This window comes from Vanellus vanellus, assembly GCF_965231255.1.
Source record: "Vanellus vanellus genome assembly, chromosome: 3".
In the NCBI taxonomy this organism is placed as follows: domain Eukaryota; kingdom Metazoa; phylum Chordata; class Aves; order Charadriiformes; family Charadriidae; genus Vanellus; species Vanellus vanellus.
Genome location: NC_138907.1, coordinates 123130930 through 123150031, shown reverse-complemented (window position 1 = coordinate 123150031; position 19102 = coordinate 123130930). Strand labels below are relative to the sequence as shown.

General features: G+C 40.9%; 1 protein-coding gene across 2 annotated transcripts in view; it reads right to left on the bottom strand.

The window, feature by feature from the left end:
- Positions 1-1528: 1528 nt before the first annotated feature.
- RCAN2 (regulator of calcineurin 2) overlaps positions 1529-19102 on the bottom strand; it is a gene marked incomplete at both ends in the record, with an annotated part of 80981 nt that continues 63407 nt past the window's right edge. For both annotated transcript variants that reach the window (XM_082481172.1, XM_082481173.1), the window contains 3 exons: positions 1529-1689; positions 9297-9468; positions 11584-11757. In XM_082481172.1, coding sequence (XP_082337298.1) covers positions 1529-1689; positions 9297-9468; positions 11584-11757 — 507 coding nt within the window. The remainder of the gene's footprint in view (positions 1690-9296; positions 9469-11583; positions 11758-19102) is intronic.

Genomic DNA, 19102 nt, shown 5'->3' with positions numbered 1-19102 from the left:
ATCCTAGAATGAGCTTCCAAAATGTATTTACTTATTTTAACTTGTAAAGGATTTTAAACTCTGGAATCTCACTGTGCCATTTTATAGTCACTTTTGGGAGTACAGCTGCAGCTAATTAGCTTAAAAATCCCACTGTATCTTACACATATGCTCAGTTTTCTGCAGTATTAATTTCAGTGGAACTACTCATGTGCATAAATTAAGCGCATGCTTAAATATATGCAAAATCTGAGCTCAAATGTCTAGAAAATATGTTCTCAAAATGACAAGTACACATTATAAAAATCATCACGGAAGGTCTGCCAAACAGAGAATCCAGTATCTGTCTGCTGTCAGCCATGATGAAAACACAGAACAATTTTTGTAACCCAGTATACATTGCAAGTGAAAGAAACATGCAGGACAGAGTGAAAAAAGAGGATTAAATTGCATGCAGTCTAATTTCAAGTGTGTAATTATGGTCCTGTTTTCTTTGGCCTAAAAAAAGAGGAAAAAAAACCAAACAAAAGAACACCAACTAACCTCTCCTCACCTCCACAAACCCAAACTGCATACAGCTCATAAAGGACTTTAAAGCATAGGAAGTGGGGAGGAAAGAGGTGTGAATATTGGGGATGTACAAGTAATTCCTAACAGTTTCAGGGCTATTCAACACACCACTAGGAAAGCATTCAGCCTCCTCATTACTAGAACTCACAGCTATGACAGAGAGCAATGAATCCCATCTTAAATGAGCAGTCAGTTAGCTTCTCTTTCTCAAACTCAGAGAGAAGTACCACTCATACCTTTATGGAAGATAAAAAGACAATCCCTCTTGATATCCTGGCTCCCTCCTCTTTAGAGAGAAAGACTGAAAGACACCAGACCGTCCAGCAAGCTGCTGCCTCTCCCCTCAGCCCAGAGAGCTCTGTCTCAGCCCTGCCACCATTAAGGACCAGTGTACTCACAGCCGTTGGTGGAAAAGGGTGATTTTCTGCTGTTTCTAAAAATATCGCAAAGATTAAATAAAATTCCACAGGGATGAAAAGGCCACCAAGCTGCTAGTAGACTGAAAACAACACACACCCCTCCTTAAAAAAAATAAAAAGGGAAAAGACTAAGGTCTGGTGGGTACTGAGGAGGGCAGAGGAGCTGGCTGCTTGATGAAGGGTGCTAGCGAGTATTGTGGGAGTTTGAATATCAAGCCTGATATCGACCTAATTGCCCACCCTGAACGACCTCTCTGGTAGTGGTGTTTCAGCATGCAAACTATAGCTGTGAAAAAATCCTCAGACTGAAACCCTTCCTTGTTTCTTCAGCCTTGTTTTGTCCTTTCCAGAAAAATCTATTAGTTGGTGTGTGATATGGTTACATATACAAAGATCTTTTTCCTAGCCCTTTTATTACATAGGCTTGATTACTGTGAAGGGATTTCAATGAGTTTAATGTCCTGGTACTCAAAAGGCGATGGCTGCCTTTCAACAAAACAAAGCAAACAAAAACCAAGAGCTGTGCTGGAGGAGAGAAGTGCCGCTTCTGCCGGAGAGGCTCAGTTAGATACAGGAGGTGGCAGACCAGGGCGCCGAGTTTGAATGATTTTTGGCTTTGGAGAATTCTTTGGGTCCTCGTCTTCTTCCATGTCACTGTCGCAGACATGCACTACCACACTGGGAGTGGACTCTGTTCCTGCATGTAGCTCATACTTCTCTCCTGGAAGCAGAAAAAAAATAGATCAAAGGGTCACAGTCTGAGTAGCAGCACAGACCATGGCACTCTTGGACTGCAGAATACTCCTGCACCTGGATGGTTAAGCAGAGGGACTGGAATCCAACCTAGCAAACATTTGGCCTGAAGTCATGTCACACCTCTTGGGCTGGGGCTAGTCTTTTGTTTGCTTGTTTTCTTTCAGTCTAGCATGGCTCCAGTCCCATTTGAAGTCCACTAGATTCTGCAACTTGTCACCTCCAGACAGACATCAACACTTGGTCCAATTGCTCCAGAAATGAAAAAAAAACACAACCCCACCAACATGTATCTGCTCCAGATGGATTTTGAGATTCAAAGCTCTTTAGCTTGAGCTGTTACAAATTGTGCCTCTACTGATGAGATTACAGAGCACAGTCTACAAATGGTCACTAGCAGACTCAATGTTTAAACAGTACATTAGATTTTCTAACTATGTACATTCCATATTTAAGTCTCCACCCAGTACTCCTGTGAGGAAGAGGAGTACGGCCCTGCAAGAGTCCACAAGCAAACAATGGAAAATCAGGATTAGACAGGACTTTTAGTCCTGCATTCAGTCTGTTGGCACTACACGTGTTTTGGATTGTACACAGGATATAAGTAGGTACTGGATATTAAATTACAAGGAATTAACTTAAGACTGTAAAGAGAAAAAGTCCCAACGGTGACATTTCTGACAGGATGACTTGGTCTTTCAGAAGTGACAACCACCCATTAGCAGCACTAGAAACTAGAAACCATTCCAGATAATGCGCTGCCCCACTTTGGCCTAATTGTCATCACTCTCATCTCCAACACTCACAAGCCACAGTTAAATTAAAATAGGCTTACAGCAACCACACAAACCCCTGATAGCTTGGATTTTGTTTCCTAAGATTGCTTCGGAATGACTGCATGTTGCCTGGAAAATGTTCAGAGACGAGGACAGTGAGGTCCCAACATGCCTATAGCTCACCTGTACTTGTGGTGCAGCAGCTCCTAAATGCCTGCGCCACAGGCAGAACCTGGCAGGGCTCGGTCTTGTATGATGACAGTGAAATGGCAGCCCCTACCTCAAAGCACTTCTAGTTTGCTCCAGTTACTAATTTGGATTTTTATTTATTAGCAACTTTGTGGCAGAGTAATTAATGTGAGGAAGGGGTTGCAGGTTTGGCCCTGCATTAGCACACGCAGTTCTGGGACTGTCATCACGTGCTATTTGTGCTGACAAATTCTTGGTCCAAATAAGACTGGGTGGCTTGGGACTAGAGGACATGCTGCATTTTTGCCTAAAAAATAGGAGGCAACTAGTGAATAATAGCTATAAGTCAGGCATCTTGCTGTGAGAAATATTTTACTGCTGTGATACCATTAATGTTGACATTTAACTGCTCTATTTTTGGCAACCTTTCCTCTGAATCCAAATTGAGCAAAGCATTACAGGTCTTGCTGATAGGCTAGAATATAAAAGGAGAAATAGCTTGGTTTTGCTGCATTGAGAAATTATATGGTTTTTCTTTGCCTATTTTCCCTGCGGGCTTCAGCTAATTTCTCAGCTATGGGCTGACGTCAATGCTGCCAACCAGCACTGAAGGCTACATTGGTCATTGTCAGCTACAAGCAGCTCTGCAGTGCTGTGCGCACACAACGCTGGGCCCTTTCCTCGTACACCAGTACCACGAAGTAAATCAGATTCACTGCCCTCTTAAAAGGTAATAATCCCAGTTCAAATGCCACATTCTTTTACTGTTCAAATCCTTCCCAGAAGGACTCTTTCCACTGAAAAAGAACAGTGGAAATAAGTACAGACACAAGGAAAAATATTCAGATGCCTCTGGCACAAGTAACTGCAACAGCAATTAATGTCACTTTGCAAATCAAAATGCGATGCACTCATAAATTAGGTTTTTAAGGCATACAGTTATTTCTGAGCATAAATGAGCTGCAGAATCAGTTCTGTACTCACGATTATTCATGCCTGCAGAACTGTGACTCGAACTGCAGAAAACCTTTTTATGGCTGAGCTAGGAACAGGACAACAGTAAATATGGGACTTTTATACAGCTGTATCTTGTTCCTAAATGTAACTCTTGTTGTGAAAAAATACTAATGTAATAAGTACAAAATTAAAATGCAGTAGATACAGCCAGATTAGCCCTTCCCTTCTGCTTTTCGTTATGTTTTTATCTTTCCTCTTAACACCTCCAGCATAAATAGAAAAAAACCAATCAGCTAAATCCACAGCAGTCCAACTGGTAGAGTAATGGTTGAATCACTGCAATGAAGTTATGTTTACAAGATATAGGTCATCCCAAGCTAAGAGTAGCAAGTCAAGTTACCATAGTTAAGACTCACCAGCTTCTGTAGTTCATATCACTCAAGCATTTGTCAAGTTACCTCGTTCAGCTGCCTCTGACGCTGCCTCCTTTGCGTTCTCAGGCCCTACGCTGCCCCACTGCTCCCGCGTCTGCCACTTGCCTGGAGAGCTCTTACAGGTTGAGCCAAAGGATTCTTGGCAGGAGGTGTCTTTCTCCTCCAGCAGTCTTTGGCCTATCTCTATCCCTTAATAATAAGTTTTTTCAAGTATTCACGTAAGCTAAGATAACAATGGAAACTCACATAAATTTACTCAGAAAAATATCACTCAATTTATCAAATATGCTCAAACATCTAAACTCTGCCTTCAGGATACAATGCAGGGAAGAATTAAGCTGTGGCACCTCCACCATATAGATTTGATAGAAAATGTTCCTAACAACCTGTGAAAATAGCAGCGATGTTCCTCTAGTCATTTGTTTTGCACCAGAAAAAAAAAAAAAGGAATTTGAAGTTTCACCATTCAACAATGGGCCCAGCTGCTTTTGTGTCACTTGGCACCACCTTTTGTGACCACATTAACCACAAGCAAACCCACAGCTCAGGAAACACAACAAAGATGACCACAAGAACAGCACAAAAGCAACTTACAATATTTCAGAATTAAAAATATGTGCGATTTTCTATCCCTTTGTGAATCAGTACCATAACTTTTCATTGATGGTGCATCTCTTGTCTAATAAGGTTCTTTTGTCCAGCAAACAGTACGTTCATACACTTAATTAATAATGAAGAAATGGTAATGATGCTGTGCAGCTACCTCCCCGTTTCTGACTTATGATCAAAGGTTAATGGGCTCAGAGCTGTCCATTCCACGTTAAACATGTCATTAGCATCATAAAAATACCTTCCACTTTTAGTCCCCTCATCCAAGTGCTCTACTAACAATATGGTGCAAATAACAGGTGGTCCTTTGTACGGGTGCATGACTATGGCAGAAGGGATACAACAAAACGTCCCATATGATACCTCTGCTGCATGGATCTGCCTGTATACAAGATGGAGGAGTTGCTCTCCAGAATGCCATTACTGATGTTGCAGGAGACGGGCACGCTCCTCTCCTGGCCAGCAGAACAAGGCAGAGGGAAACCTCCACCCAGCAACTCTACATACCCTGCCCCTGGCAAGGGGATGGAAGGGCAGAACCAGCCACAGAAGAGAGGGGAGAGGAACGACAGAGATGGAAATTTTATCTATCACCCATCTGCCTGCCCATCCACCCCCTTTTAATCTTCTCTGGAAGTCAGATGAAGTATTTAGTGTTTCCTTTCAATCACTGAGAACAAACATGAGAGTTTGGAAACACCTGGGCATAGAAAACTTGCTGTGCGAGACATGGTTTGAAATCCCTGCATGTGATATTTACTGGGCAGGGTCCTGCTCTTCCCCGTTTTCCCCTTCCCTGGGCAAGGGTGAGCCGAACCCAGGGCAGAGCAGGGGCAGGAGCTAACATCCTCCTCAAGAAGCCCAGTCACAGCACGGCAGGAACAGCCACATCTTAACAGCTCAGAGACACAAACGAAACCCTGACCCAACCCCTCCTCTGACCACTGATCATTCGCAGCCAAGTGGCACAGACTGCTGCAGGGTCTCCTTTGTGTCCCAAGAGGTACCACTGTGGACCTAAGAGCCATCATGTGTAACACTCCAAATGGCACTTTCATAATGCGAAAAATGTATTTTACATGTCCTGGAGTGTAGCTTGAGGGCATTTCAGAGGTGCAAAGTCTGCTGGAATGCTGATGAAGGACTGGGAAATGTGGAGAGAACTGAAATTGGCACAAGCTTGTCTATACGGGATACTGTAAGAAGGTGCCCAGTCTGCACTGGTTTTCAATTAGTGCCTGAAATTGTTGAGGCGAGTGACAGCAGACAGAGGGCAAAATCGGACTGGAGACCACCCAAAGCAGTTGAGTGCTCAGGACCCTGACCTATATCGTGTCTTATCGTATTGTGCTCTCATCAGCGGAGCCATGATGCGTGAATCAAAGGCAATTTGTCTGGGCAGCTGCTATGTGGGCAGCGGGCAGGGAGATTGGCAAGGGAAGGTCCGGGCGGCACCCGGGGTCCTGAGGAAAGGTGCTCTGAAGAGTGCAGTTAGGAAGTGAGAGAGTACAGGGCAGTCTGTTGAGAAGAAATTGGGGTAACAGTTTTAAAAGAGGCAATGGGAGAAGGAGGGAAGAAATGTGCAGGTTGCGGGGGAGATAGGGAGGGTGTAGGACTGCTTTACAGAAAAAAAGGACTTACTCTAGCGCCAGGAAGATGGTGATGGTTTGTAAACTGCGGCACTAACAAATGGCAAAGCAAACATAGCTGCCTTTTCTTTTAGAGGAGCAGTTCTGCTGTGTATGCTTAGCCTAGACATGGAGATTCCCCCCACTCCCCCCTACAAACATTTCTCACATAAAATTATTTCCTGTATTGCTCAGTGGGATGAAACTAAGACCTTATAAAATGTTATGGAAAAGACATGAAGGCCCAGACTAGACAACAGCTTGCTAGGTTGCAAGTGTTTCTGTAGGAAGGTGAGGTCCAAGTCAGTCCAGGCAGAGACACAACCTGGGCCTGATAGGCAAACAGCCAAACTACCACCCTTATTCAGTGCAATATCTTTTTATCTTCATCAGTATATTCTCTTGACAGTGGAAGTGTTTTTCATCAAAGACATTAATGATCACGCTTCTTTTCTGAAAAAACGGTAGGCTGGTGGTCAGAACCTGGCAAAGTCACAGTTCCTGGCTCTGACTGGTCTACAGTATTCTGTTCATGCCCTGTTTAAAGCTCCATTTCTGCATCTGCAGAAAGCGAGAATATACATCAATCAACAAGAAGCTTAATTAAATATGCCATGGTCTTCTCTAAGAAGTAAATGAGCCCTCACCGATCTGAATTTCATATTGAAGGACCAAGAGCCACTTTTCTTTTGGGCACTGCAAAAAGAAATCTTTCCCATTAGACCTCCAAGATGCTAGACAGTCACTGCTGCAACGACAAGACTGCAAAAAAAAAAAAAAAAAAAAAACTGTCCCAAAACTGAACTTGGAAAAAGATAACACACAACAAATCTGCTAACTAGCTTCTGGCCTATTCATTTTACTCTGGAGCGAATCTCCCACCCTTTGTTCCTAGGGATAGTTGTGGTCTCTAATTTTGTGGCTACGATGATTATGGCAGTGTACTGTGAAAGGAGATGACCTATATTCATGGAGTGGGAAAGTAGCATGGGTTTGTGTCTAAGTGGTGTATCTTACATTCCCAGCGAACTATGTAAAACTCATCTTGTACTGAGGACACACACAGAAACTGTTCGCTATTTACATTCTCAAATGAGTTTTCCTGGTCCTCAGATATTAATCTTACCAAAACAGTGTATTTAATATAGCAAAGATTTCTCACAAGTTAATGACATAGAAGTCAGGCTCTAACATTCAGAGTTCTGTAAACAACTGTGCCAGTGAGTATTTTTTGATAGCTGATATGCCACGGTTACATTTTTTATTGTTTTTTGAATGAAAAAAAATCACACTTAGCTGAGGCTAACAGTGTTGTTTGACATACAGCAGCATGTTTTACTGGTGTGATACTCAGAAATCAGTTTTGGTGGGAGTTGTTTTTCAATGAAATTCTAAACATAGTAAATGCACAACTGAGAACTGCAACACTATTTTAAAACCGCCACTGCAGTTAACTAAAATTGATCTCTCTAACAAGTGCTAAAAATAGAAAGAAGAGAGCACACAATGACTTTTCATATTGCTCCCTGCAGGCTCCTTAAATACGGGTGAATGTGACCTTCACGCAAAGCTGTCCCAGAGTGTGGGACAATGAGTGATATTTCACATTCCACTGCTCTAGAACAGGAATTGATTTATTACCCAGATAGCCAGGGAATTCGTTTACATGTTTCCATTTATAACACTGCTGCATCAAATGGAAAAAAAAATTAGGTTTTTGTTTTTCTTCTATTCAGCAGTTTAGAAGCAAAGCATCAATTCTGGAAATAATAATATGCAATATACAATACGAAGTGTTACACCTGACAGCCCTTTTCTGTGGGCTTTCCTGCTGAAGGGGAATAAAACACAGGAATCTCTGATGTTCGCCTGATATATATTTCCCCCCTGTGAGAGATCCCATGTGAAAAAGACAAGAGATGATCCTGCAAACCTTGTGAATCATGAAACATCTCTTCCTGCACCCCACACACTTCAGCTCTGGATTACTCTGGTGCAGTTACACAAAAGCCCCAGTGATAAAATGTCAGCAATTGGAAGCTCATCTCAGAACAAGAAAGCAGCATCTTCAGTACAGCTGGGGAGAAAACAATTGTCTCATCCCACAAGGATTTCAAAATAAACTCTGATAAATTTTCATGAGCTCACCCCCCAATTGTTATTAGATTTGATCTGAAGTGTTTTATTTCAATATAAAAATAATTTAACGAGCTAATTTTTCTTATAGTTTACAAACATAAATTAGACTAATTTCTAAATTATACTTAGACCTGAAACTGGAAACTTTTCCATTTTGAAAATTTTAAAAGACAGTGATTTAACAGCTAATCCCAGCTAACTTCAATTCCAGGCATTAGCTGAAGATGGGAAGACAGAAGAAAGTCTATCTGCATTATCCATTGACATCTATCCTATGGTAATAGAGGCTACTACTTATCCCATTCCTTCTGGATACAGTTTTCAACAGAAAATGGGCAGTCCCAACAGAAGAATCCTGCCAGGATTGGGGAATGGTAGTTCTGTCTCAACAAACTTGTTAACATGAGAGATTCTCCACTTGGGTGGAGATGCAGTGACGCCTAAACATTTGGTGAGGTATTCTGCATCTTGGAATGCAGTATGGAGCAGATGTGATTTAAAGCAAAAACTCATCAAGTTCATGGACAAGCATTTGTCCAGTCCCCACATAAACATCAGTTGTCTCATCTAAGCACAAACCGAAGCATAAGAAATTGTGTAAACAAGCTTTGATCTGCTATTCAATCAGATAGCACTCACAAGCTGCAGCTAAGATATAATTCTGTACATACATACGGTAGAACTCATTCTCAACTAAAGAGCCAGTTGACATGCTTCAACTTAAATCCAAAGCTTTAATGCAACTTACAGGCTCTACGCCAACTTCCGCTACAGTTATTATCTACGCTGCTATTCCTCGTCTGCTTTTTCTGACACATTTTCACACAAGGACCACGAGCTTACCTGGTCCTAGCTTAGAAACTGCATAAAGGAGGTCATAGTTGATGACAGGTGTTGCATCATCTATTGGTTGCCACCCTACAGGTGGGGAGGCTGGAGGCGAGATGAGAAACTGTTTTGCAGGCTGTGGTGGTGCCAAATGAAGCTTGTCTCCATCTGTCTCGGAGGTCTGAATCTTTAAAGCATAACAAATACATTGTTTAGTACAGGATGGGTAAATGGAATGATTACTCAAATCATACACTTCTAATACCAAATGCCACCCAAGCAGGGTTTCAGCGTCAGTTTCAGCAGAGGAGGCCTGGAGATGAAATTCATCTCAACCTTACAGATGGTTCCTCTACAGTAAATACACTGTGGGGGGCTGTAATATGAGCAAAGCTACAATGTTTGTGCCTACTGTATATGTCCTCCAAGGACAAATGCAAAGCTTTGGTATCCATAGCTGCTAGTTCAGAGATTTTTGAGGTTGAAAAGATATTGCTGTGATCTACTGGCCTAAACTCCTAAATAAAAGCAGGCATTAGACAAGAAGCCAGTAACTCCTGCACCAAGGCCTTATCAGTAATTTCAGAAAGGTTTCTCAATATTTGATTTCTTTAGCTGAAGTGATAAAGGAATCTATCATGTTCCTTAGTCATTTGCAACTAATTGTTCTCATTTTATTTCCATCTTAAGTTATCTAGTTTAATTCCTGCTTTTCCTCTGGTATATTAAAGAAGCCTCAACATAAATGAATTATGCTACAGCCATACTTGAGCAAGTTTCCAACCAGCTCGGGTCCAGAAGCAATAAACTGCATTTGCATGACAGGATGCCTGAGCCAGCACCCTGCTATACTGGAATGGGTTCTGCAAAGAGCCAGTTTGGGTCTCACAACTCCATGTTCCCCAGAACTTCCAGTTATGGAAGTGCTTATTCAGTCTGGCTCAGGCCCATATAAATATACCCTGCTCCAGACACTGTGCTGCTTCCACACACTCATTCGCTGGACACAACTAATAAGCTCTTTTAAGACTGCATATACTGGAGAGCATAGTGCAGATACCTAAGTGGCTTTGCGGGAAATCAGCTTAGATATGGAGACTAATCACTATTATGCTCTTTTTTCTTGTGTTATCCCAAGTTTTCAATTAACCTCTTGATTGTGCAGTTAGAGTGAAATGATTCTCAGATCTGCTTAACAGCAGGTTTTGAAACCTTTCAGAAAAAAATCGGAGCCATATCTACAAGATTAAGGCATATAAAATGGGATTGAGGTAGATTTTCAACACTTAAATCCAACTGTAAGATCTTCTGAACTCATCTAACCTGTAAGCGTATTGTTGTTTGTCTTTTTTTCCACAACTATAGTTTCCCATCCTCCTGAGGTTCTCCTTCTGCCTAGGCTCAAAACAGCTCCCATTCTAACCAGGCTGTAGAGGCTCAAAATTTAACTGCCTCTTAGGTTTGACTGATCCCTTCCAGTGAGCCTGCCCTTAACCTAAGACCTCTGAAGGACCAATCTGGCAGCTCAAAGCAAACTTACATTGCTCATAAGCACTAGTGAGTATCCCATAAGCCACAGTGGCCACAGAAGCTTATTAAAATACATTGAGAAAAGATGGTGGTTGGGCTCTCAGTCTCCCTCACCCTTCTATACCCTGGCTGGGGCCAAGTACTCACCCAGGCTGTGGGAGATCTGGGTTCTCTCTCCCTTGGCCAAGAAGGATTGAACCCTCATCTGACACTTCCAACAGATGGATACAATCACCTATGCCTGCAGGCTGGGGGTTTTCTTCTCCCCTTACCTTCTCCCTTTTACTCGTTAGACCCCACCTGGAGTACTGCATCCAGCTCTGGAGTCTCCAGCATAAGAACTTAATAAATTCCTTTTAGAAAATTCACACATATATTCAGTAAGGGGAGAAAAAAAAAAAGGCAGGAGGAAGCCTGACTGTGGCTCAGGGTTGCAGTCAAATAAGTAACTCAGCCCTATGGTTTTTATGAACTTACAATACTTTACATTACTGGGTTTTTTATGGTTCGTTTAGAGAGCTAGCCACAGAAAATACCCAATGTTGTAAATCAGTTCTAAGCTATGTAACTTTTGTGTGTTGAATAAGTGGTCCTTTAAATTTACTGCAGACCCACTGGGCAGGTACAGCTCAGGCAACATAAGGATGTTTGAGTAATCTTTTAGCAGAGACTGGGCACGGGATAAACCTTTATTACTTTTGTTCAGTGTTACTGCGGAGTATTTCTATAAAAGCTATACACTAACATAGAAGTAGATTCCAGATTTCATTACCTGTGCAAAATACAACTTTAACTTCTTCCCTCTGAACTGTGTTTCATGCAGCTCTATTCTGGCACGAGCAGCTGATTTGGGACTACTAAAATTTATCCGCACACGCCTGAAGCTTTTAAACAGCTGGAATGTCACGCAGTCATCATAGGCACGGAACAAGCCTTCAAATTTTTCCTGCAAATGAAAAAGAAATAATGCTGAAGATTAACTTTGTGCTTTGTCACATCAGTCTGTGTCAAAGGATTATCTGAAACTTGACAACAACTGTTGAACCGGGAGGTTTCACCCTGTGTTCTTTGGGGGTGGGTGTCCATCAACTGATAAAGGCTCTGTGAAAAGACACTCAGGAAAAGCACTGGTCTAGAAGTGCTGAACTCTGCAAAATGTTTGGGGGAAGGAGTCTTCAAATTGAGAACCCAGCAGCTATTGAACTTCTCGTAAAAGTTGAGCAGAATTGTGATAATGACTTATTAAATGAATCTCAAAAGGGCATATGACTGAAAATACCAGACAACTGTGGTCTCATCTGTACAAAAGCAAACATTGTGCTGAATTACAATGGAGTCAGCAGACAAAGTCAGGCCCAATGAAATGGAGGATTACATTCACATCAACACTGCAGGGTCATTTTGTATTGCATATTACATCTTTCTGGATGTTTTGTCATTTAAATACTTAGCGCAGATATACACTCATTCCTTGAAAGCTCCTGTAGCAGCAGGGAAAAAAAAATGAGGTAACCGAAAACAGTGTCCCATCCCAAAGACAAATTTCAGGCTTAAAAATGTTTAGTTGTAAAACTCCATGTCCAGAAGCACATGACACAAATATTGATATTTTAACATTGCAAAGGAAGGGTCTGAAATGTACCACATCTATGGACCTAGAGATCAACAGAAATTCAAGGTATATTCACAGCCCTGGAGGATTAGAGTCTCTACAATTTCTCTGTAAACTATGCGCACACAGAGGACTAGTTCCATATCATCAAATAAAACCAAAGTCCCTAAATCAATTCTGACACTCTTGCACAGGTCTTTTCACTCACACAAGCATGGATTCATAAAATGTCAAGACTGAGAGGGAGCAGTTATCATTTAGCCTAGCCTTTGTGTTTACTCAGATTTTAGACTGCCATCCAGCAAGTCTCACATAAAGTCCTAGCATTTTAACTACGGCAACCAAGACTTGAAGTCTTAGAAGAAGGAGAATCAATCAGAGTAAAGCCCCTTCTTTTGAGAGTTCTTTATCCTGAAAACACAGTGTTTGAGATGATTGGCCGCACCATTTCATACACTGAGGGCTATTATGTCAGGTGTTTGTATAATTACAATAACCTGACATTTTCTTTGATATATGCGCAAGTAAGCATGTTTTCACATGTTTTAAAATATAACTTCTTTCCTTCTCATCCAGGAAAACAGTTATCCTTCTAAGGGATAATATCCCTCTAAGGGATGAGATCCCTTAGCGTGGATAACTAGCAGAGGCTGCAGAAGATGAAACAGAAAATGCAATTTATGTAATCCCATCAATACTTCAGTTCTCATCTGTTGATCTTACAAGCAAGACAAAGAATCCAGAACTTAGAAAAATATATCCTGAAGCACAGTGAAGCTGCATCAGGGAGCACCGGTAGCACTGTGGGACTGCCTACTGTCAGCGTGATACATTTGTTAAAGAGTTAACTAGGAAAACAGGCCAGTTTTGTGGCAAGGAGTATGAAACAGTAATGCGCATGTACCAGATCTCCTTTCATTCACTGCCAAGTCTGTGGTCTTCTTCCCCATAACTGATATTCCATCTCTGGCACCCTTTCAAAGGAACCTGCCTGTGGTCTATTAAGCTTTCATGATTTTCATTTCATTTCGCCTGACCTCATTCACCTCTTTCTCTCACCACAGGAGATACTTTGGAGGAATGAAAAAAATAAAGAAGAAAAAGAAAAAGAGAGGAGAGAGCTCAGTGGGTTGGTTGAAGGTGAATAAAGGCAGGCAGCAATCCCACAAACAGCGTGAAGTTGATAGGTTTGCACAGGCGAGTCTAGTTGTACCACCTAACATTCACATTGTCAATATTTCACACCTAAGTTATATTTTTTTAACTGCTTTTCTTACAATTTCACAAAATTCCATTTTCCTGAGCAGAAGTCTACATCCAGTGACATTTGTATAAAGGTCAGCCAAAAGCAGCAGTCATCTCTGTCCTGTCCTGCTTGGAATTTTGATGCTACAACGTTCACAATGACCAGGGGAAGAGGCCTGGGGGAAGGGACAGAAAGGGACAGGGGACCAGCGTAGGCATAAAGTAGGACCTCTGTAGCATTCAGAAATATGCAGTACCAGTACTGTGTATAATCTAAATAAAAGATAATAGTGACTAATTAAAGCGGATGTCTTTATGTTACCTATATTACCTATTTCAGACTTCATCAGTATTGTTTTTAAAAAGCACCTTGAAGTAAACAAATACCTTGATATAGGTTATAAATATATTTATATTTTTCTCTATATACATACACATATATATATGAGATGATCAAGGTATTAAAATAGAAGTCACACAAGCTAAAAATAAGCAGCATGGTGAATATTTCCTTGTCCTCTGTAGGACCTCTCAGTTTCCCTATGAGTCAAAAATGAAATAATTCATCATATTAAAAAAAAATAAAACTCATCAACTGTGGAAGAAACCATGCATGGACTTGTCTGGACACTGGGAAGTAAGTTCTGATATGACTGACTATTTATTAGGGAACAGATTCTTCCTGTATGGACCCAGCAGTATTTTCTTGCATCGGCCAGCCCTGTGTGCCTGCCCTCTGTACACAGCATATATGACAACCCACAACCTCGATCCTGGTTAGGGGCACAACGCAAATGAAGGCAGGACAAGATTTCACATGTGGATCCAAGAACAGTGAGCACAAGGGCTGTTCGGGGCACATTTCTGGACAATACTGAGATGCACTCTCATGAGGCACCGACAGGGACAGATGGGAATATCTCTAAATAAAGCTGATTAAGTTCTGGACGCCAAATGTAATACTGGGAGAACATTAAAGCACTATGGACTTTATTCTGCTTACTTTTCAATTTGATACTGGCGCAGCTTTAGAAATCCAGCTTTGATTAACGCTCCTAAAAATGCCGCAGGGAGGAGGGAAATCAAGCCCTCTACTTGATATTAATACAGGGCAGTCTATCCACCGTGGGGTCACATCTACTGCACCAACTAAAACTGCATCTCCCCTTAAAAAGATTCATATATATGAATTTTTCTACATTTTCAGCTGATAATAATAATGACCTCAGCAGAGGTCATTAATCATCAACTGCAGTTAATAGCCCTCAGCTGCATCTTGAGCCATCCCAACTCCTCCCATCTTGGTATTAATTCCCAGGAAATGCCTTATGCCTTAATTGCTATTGCCTTTGACTTCTAATATCTGCTGAATGTACTTATCTGGCTAAAAGTCTTTCAGAGACCTCCCAATATATAAGTAAATGTATCATATACATTTTAAAAACCTAAGCAAATTCTCTTCCTTTAAAGTTTTGTGGATAAATTATTCAGGACTCATAAGCCTCTCAATTCAGGACCTTTAAAGCGCTTTTAGGATTCAGTATTTTTAAGATGCTTTTAGAAAGTTAGTCTTTAAACGTTCAGGATACTTTGAAAACTCTTGAAAAAAAATAAATAAAGGAACATCCGAAGTTAAGCAGCAGTGTTGCTACTTCTAAAAACTCAAAATGCAGAAAGTCATGAGTGATTCATTGATTTCTGGGATTTTGGCATGTCTTCATCCATCCCAACTATGTCTCTGTGAGACCTAAATAATGCGCTGGCAAATTTGAGTAGCCTTCATTGGACCAATACTGCAGAAGTTCTCACTTCTCCATCGTGGGCTCCGTGCCCTCGCTCCCTCTCCCTATTCCATTGCCCAGCGGGGCACCTTTCCCCAGTTCTTTCCTGTCACCTTCCCATCACTCATCATTCACCACCTCTATCAGTTTCTAGAGTTGGTTGGGGTTTTTTTAATTAACAAAATCAGCACAAAGTGGGAACATACTAATTAAGACTGCTGATTACTCAAGCTTGATTGTTATCATTTATGACAGCAGATGCAGAGGACAAACAGAGCACCGTGTAAGGAAGAAACGAGCACTGGAGTAACAGACACCAGCTAAAAACCTCAGAGTACAGCGATACTCTCCTGCACTAAAAACTATTTCTACTACTGAATGGGAGCTCACGTGGGAACCGAGATCCTGTAAGTCACACCATAAAAGGGATCAGTGAAATGCAGCCATGAGGAGGCAAACAAAATACTGGATGTATTTTGTATTTTTGTATCTGTCAAAGTATTTCCAGTAAAGCAAGGAAAGTATTAACAACATTATATAGAGCACCATTACACTTCATTAAAAATGCAGGTTCTGTTGCCTGTACCCCAGATAGACTAAGCAAAACAGGAATAAATTCAGATAAAAGCTACAAGGAAAGAACAACTTACTGAATAAGAAATGAAAATGTTTGGCTTATTTAGCAAAACACAGCAAAGCCTGATAGGAGATGGGACAATCATCAGAACAATGGGACAATTACCAGAACTGTATTCTATACAGACTAGAAGACTACATTTGCATAAAACAAGTGGAAACAATTGGCATAAATAGGTTTAGGCTAGAAGTTAAAGAAGGTTCCAAACATCAGAGTAATGATCCAGAAACAACCTTCCAGTTACAGAAGCAGTAGCAAGTGATTTTTTTTAAGATTGAATTTGGTTAGTTCATGCGAGGGACTATAACAGAATATCAACACAACAAGCACTGTAAAACACGACTGCCTGAATTAGCAAGTGAATTGGGTTCCGACACAGCAAGTTCCTTCCAGTTCTGTGTTCCTGTGATTTATTTCCAAACATTTCTCTCATGAATAGCTCCACTGGCATTGTGTTCATTCAGGACAAAAGCCAAGGCCTAATTCAAATCAATGGAAGTCTTTCCACAGACATCAGTGAGCTTTGGATTACAGCCCTAGAACTCAGAACACAAATTAACGTTTTATTATTCAGTGTGTTTACGCTCATTATCACCCTTGTTACACATTTGATTTAGGAGATGGCTGTGATTTAAAACTTTACTCTAATTCTTTTTCCTAGAGTTTTGTAAGCAAATAAAGCAAGCATTTTTCCCATTTCAATTTTTCCTGTTCGTTTATATAAATAAGAGAATCCAAGTAACTAATTGTATACAATAGGGAAACTGAGATGTAATTCACATTATGAAACGTTTTTCCTGAAATAAGTTCTGTACCTGATATAAATTTTCACATAAGAAATACACTCAAGTCTCAGAGGCCAATGTTTCCTGTTTCCACACAGCCGCACTGGTTGCAACACTGCAGGTCTCTTGTGCAGCACAAGAGGAAAGATGGAATTGGATAGGACATACAGAGGCTGCACGCTGAAGAGTCTAGTAACAAAAACATTCTACCAACAGGTTCATTCCCAGTTTATAGTAATGAGGATGGGCATGATGGTTAATTGTAGAGGGATAAATGAGTCACTAAAGTTCCACGCATTAAAAAAAAAAATACCAGCTGGAAGTAATTTCGGGATTGGGATATGTCAGTGGTACAGGAAGGGTATTGTAATGACCTAGTTTGAATATTGCAAATGGATTTTCTCATCTAGGGCTAAGGAAGATAGAGGCAAGTTGGAAGAGCAGCAGAAGAGGACTGCAAGGATGATCAGAGAAGTGGTGAGCCTGCCACAGGAAGTAGATGATCTCTCCTTGGGAAACTGAGACTAAGGTACAGGGTGTTTCCTGCTACAATTAAGTATAAGGAAATCAGTAAATGATGTGAAGGGAAAGAGATTATCTGAATTAAAATAAACATCAGTGTTGATACAAAACAAAGACCGTCCATTAAAAGATTTAAGCTTGAATTGAGGAGTAGACCAGTAAATTTTGAAAGTGCCACTGTCCCACACGTAGCAAAAAGGCTAATTACTTTCATGAAAAGGATAGGAAGGAAAGATTATGGAACAGCAGTATGCATTTTTGTAGTTCTGAAAGTAAAAACAAAAAAAAATGGAGAGGGAGAGGGAGTTTATTTCTAAAAATTTGTCAAATCAGAACATGGCAAGAACTCCTGCAAGTAGCCAGTGTAGACAACAGCCTAATCAACTATCACATTCTCTGGTTCTAAAATAGCAACATTTCCTAGGAAACTTGGAGATCGTGTATGAAAAAACACTATTGATTCTCAGTTAAAATTCCAGGAGTGCTGCAAAGGGAGGAAATATTTTAAACCAATTATGATGATGATCAATAAAGACCTCACATGAACTTGTCCTCACACTTTTACAAAATGGCAAGAGAATAAAATACTAATTTACCATTCAGAGATCACTGTAAGGCACCGGTCTCCATGTCCTAGCTTTTTATTTTACCTTCCACTGAAGGTAGTGCAGTCAAGAGTGTGAGGTCTTCCTACTCCCTCCTTACCAATGGGACGGAATATTATTTCAATAAACCATTCAGACTGAATACCACTGCCTTGGTGGTGGAATTTTGGTCTTGCAGAAAGTTTCTTCTGTTATTAAAGGAAATCTCTCATACAATCTTGTAGATGGAAACAGCAATGAAAAAATGCAACAGAAAAACATGTCCTTCCACCTGTCCATTCATCAGGGTACATACTAACATGGTAGCATTTCTACATGTGTAGAAAAATGTAAAATTTTGAAAGAATGGAAAAAATGCGGAAGACTGGGTCATGAAGTAACCAGAATTACAAAGTGCTCTGCAATGACTGCCAGGTTACAGTACTGACTAAAAGCACATTTCTCACCTTGGAACTCAGTGCCGAGTTCTGCTTGTTTCTTCCCGAATAGAAAACTGCACTTAGATTTAAGCATTCAGAGAGTAGTGAAAAGAGCTTGGGTTTATTTATTTAAATTACACAATTGTCTCAGTACATCAACAGATCAACCCATGTTTGCTACCACAGTTCATGCGGTTTGTTCTATGCTTGGGTTTCTGTTGTTTTTAAGGGGCAGAGGGTCAGGCAAATTGTGAGCCAAAGATGAAATTAAACACATTGGCCACAAACATGTCTACACACAGCCCTGGTCCATGGTTCACCAATGTTGCCATGTTACCCTTACACACTAGGCTGTTTTGGAGGCATCTGTATAGATGCCAACAGGCTGAGACAGTTGGGGTTGTTCAGTCTGGAGAAAGAGAAGGCTCTGGGGAGACCTTATAGCCCCTTCCAGTACCTAAAGGGGGCCTACAGGAAAGCTGGGGAGGAACTTTTTACAAGGGCATGAAGTAATAGGACAAGGGGGAATAGCTTCAAACTGGAAGAGGGCAGATTTATAATAGGTATTAGGAAGAAATTTTTCACTATGCAGATGGTGAGGCACTAGAACAGGTTGCCTGGAGAAATTGTGGAAGATTCATCCCTGGATCTTCAAGGCCAGGCTGGATGGGGCTTTGAGTATCCT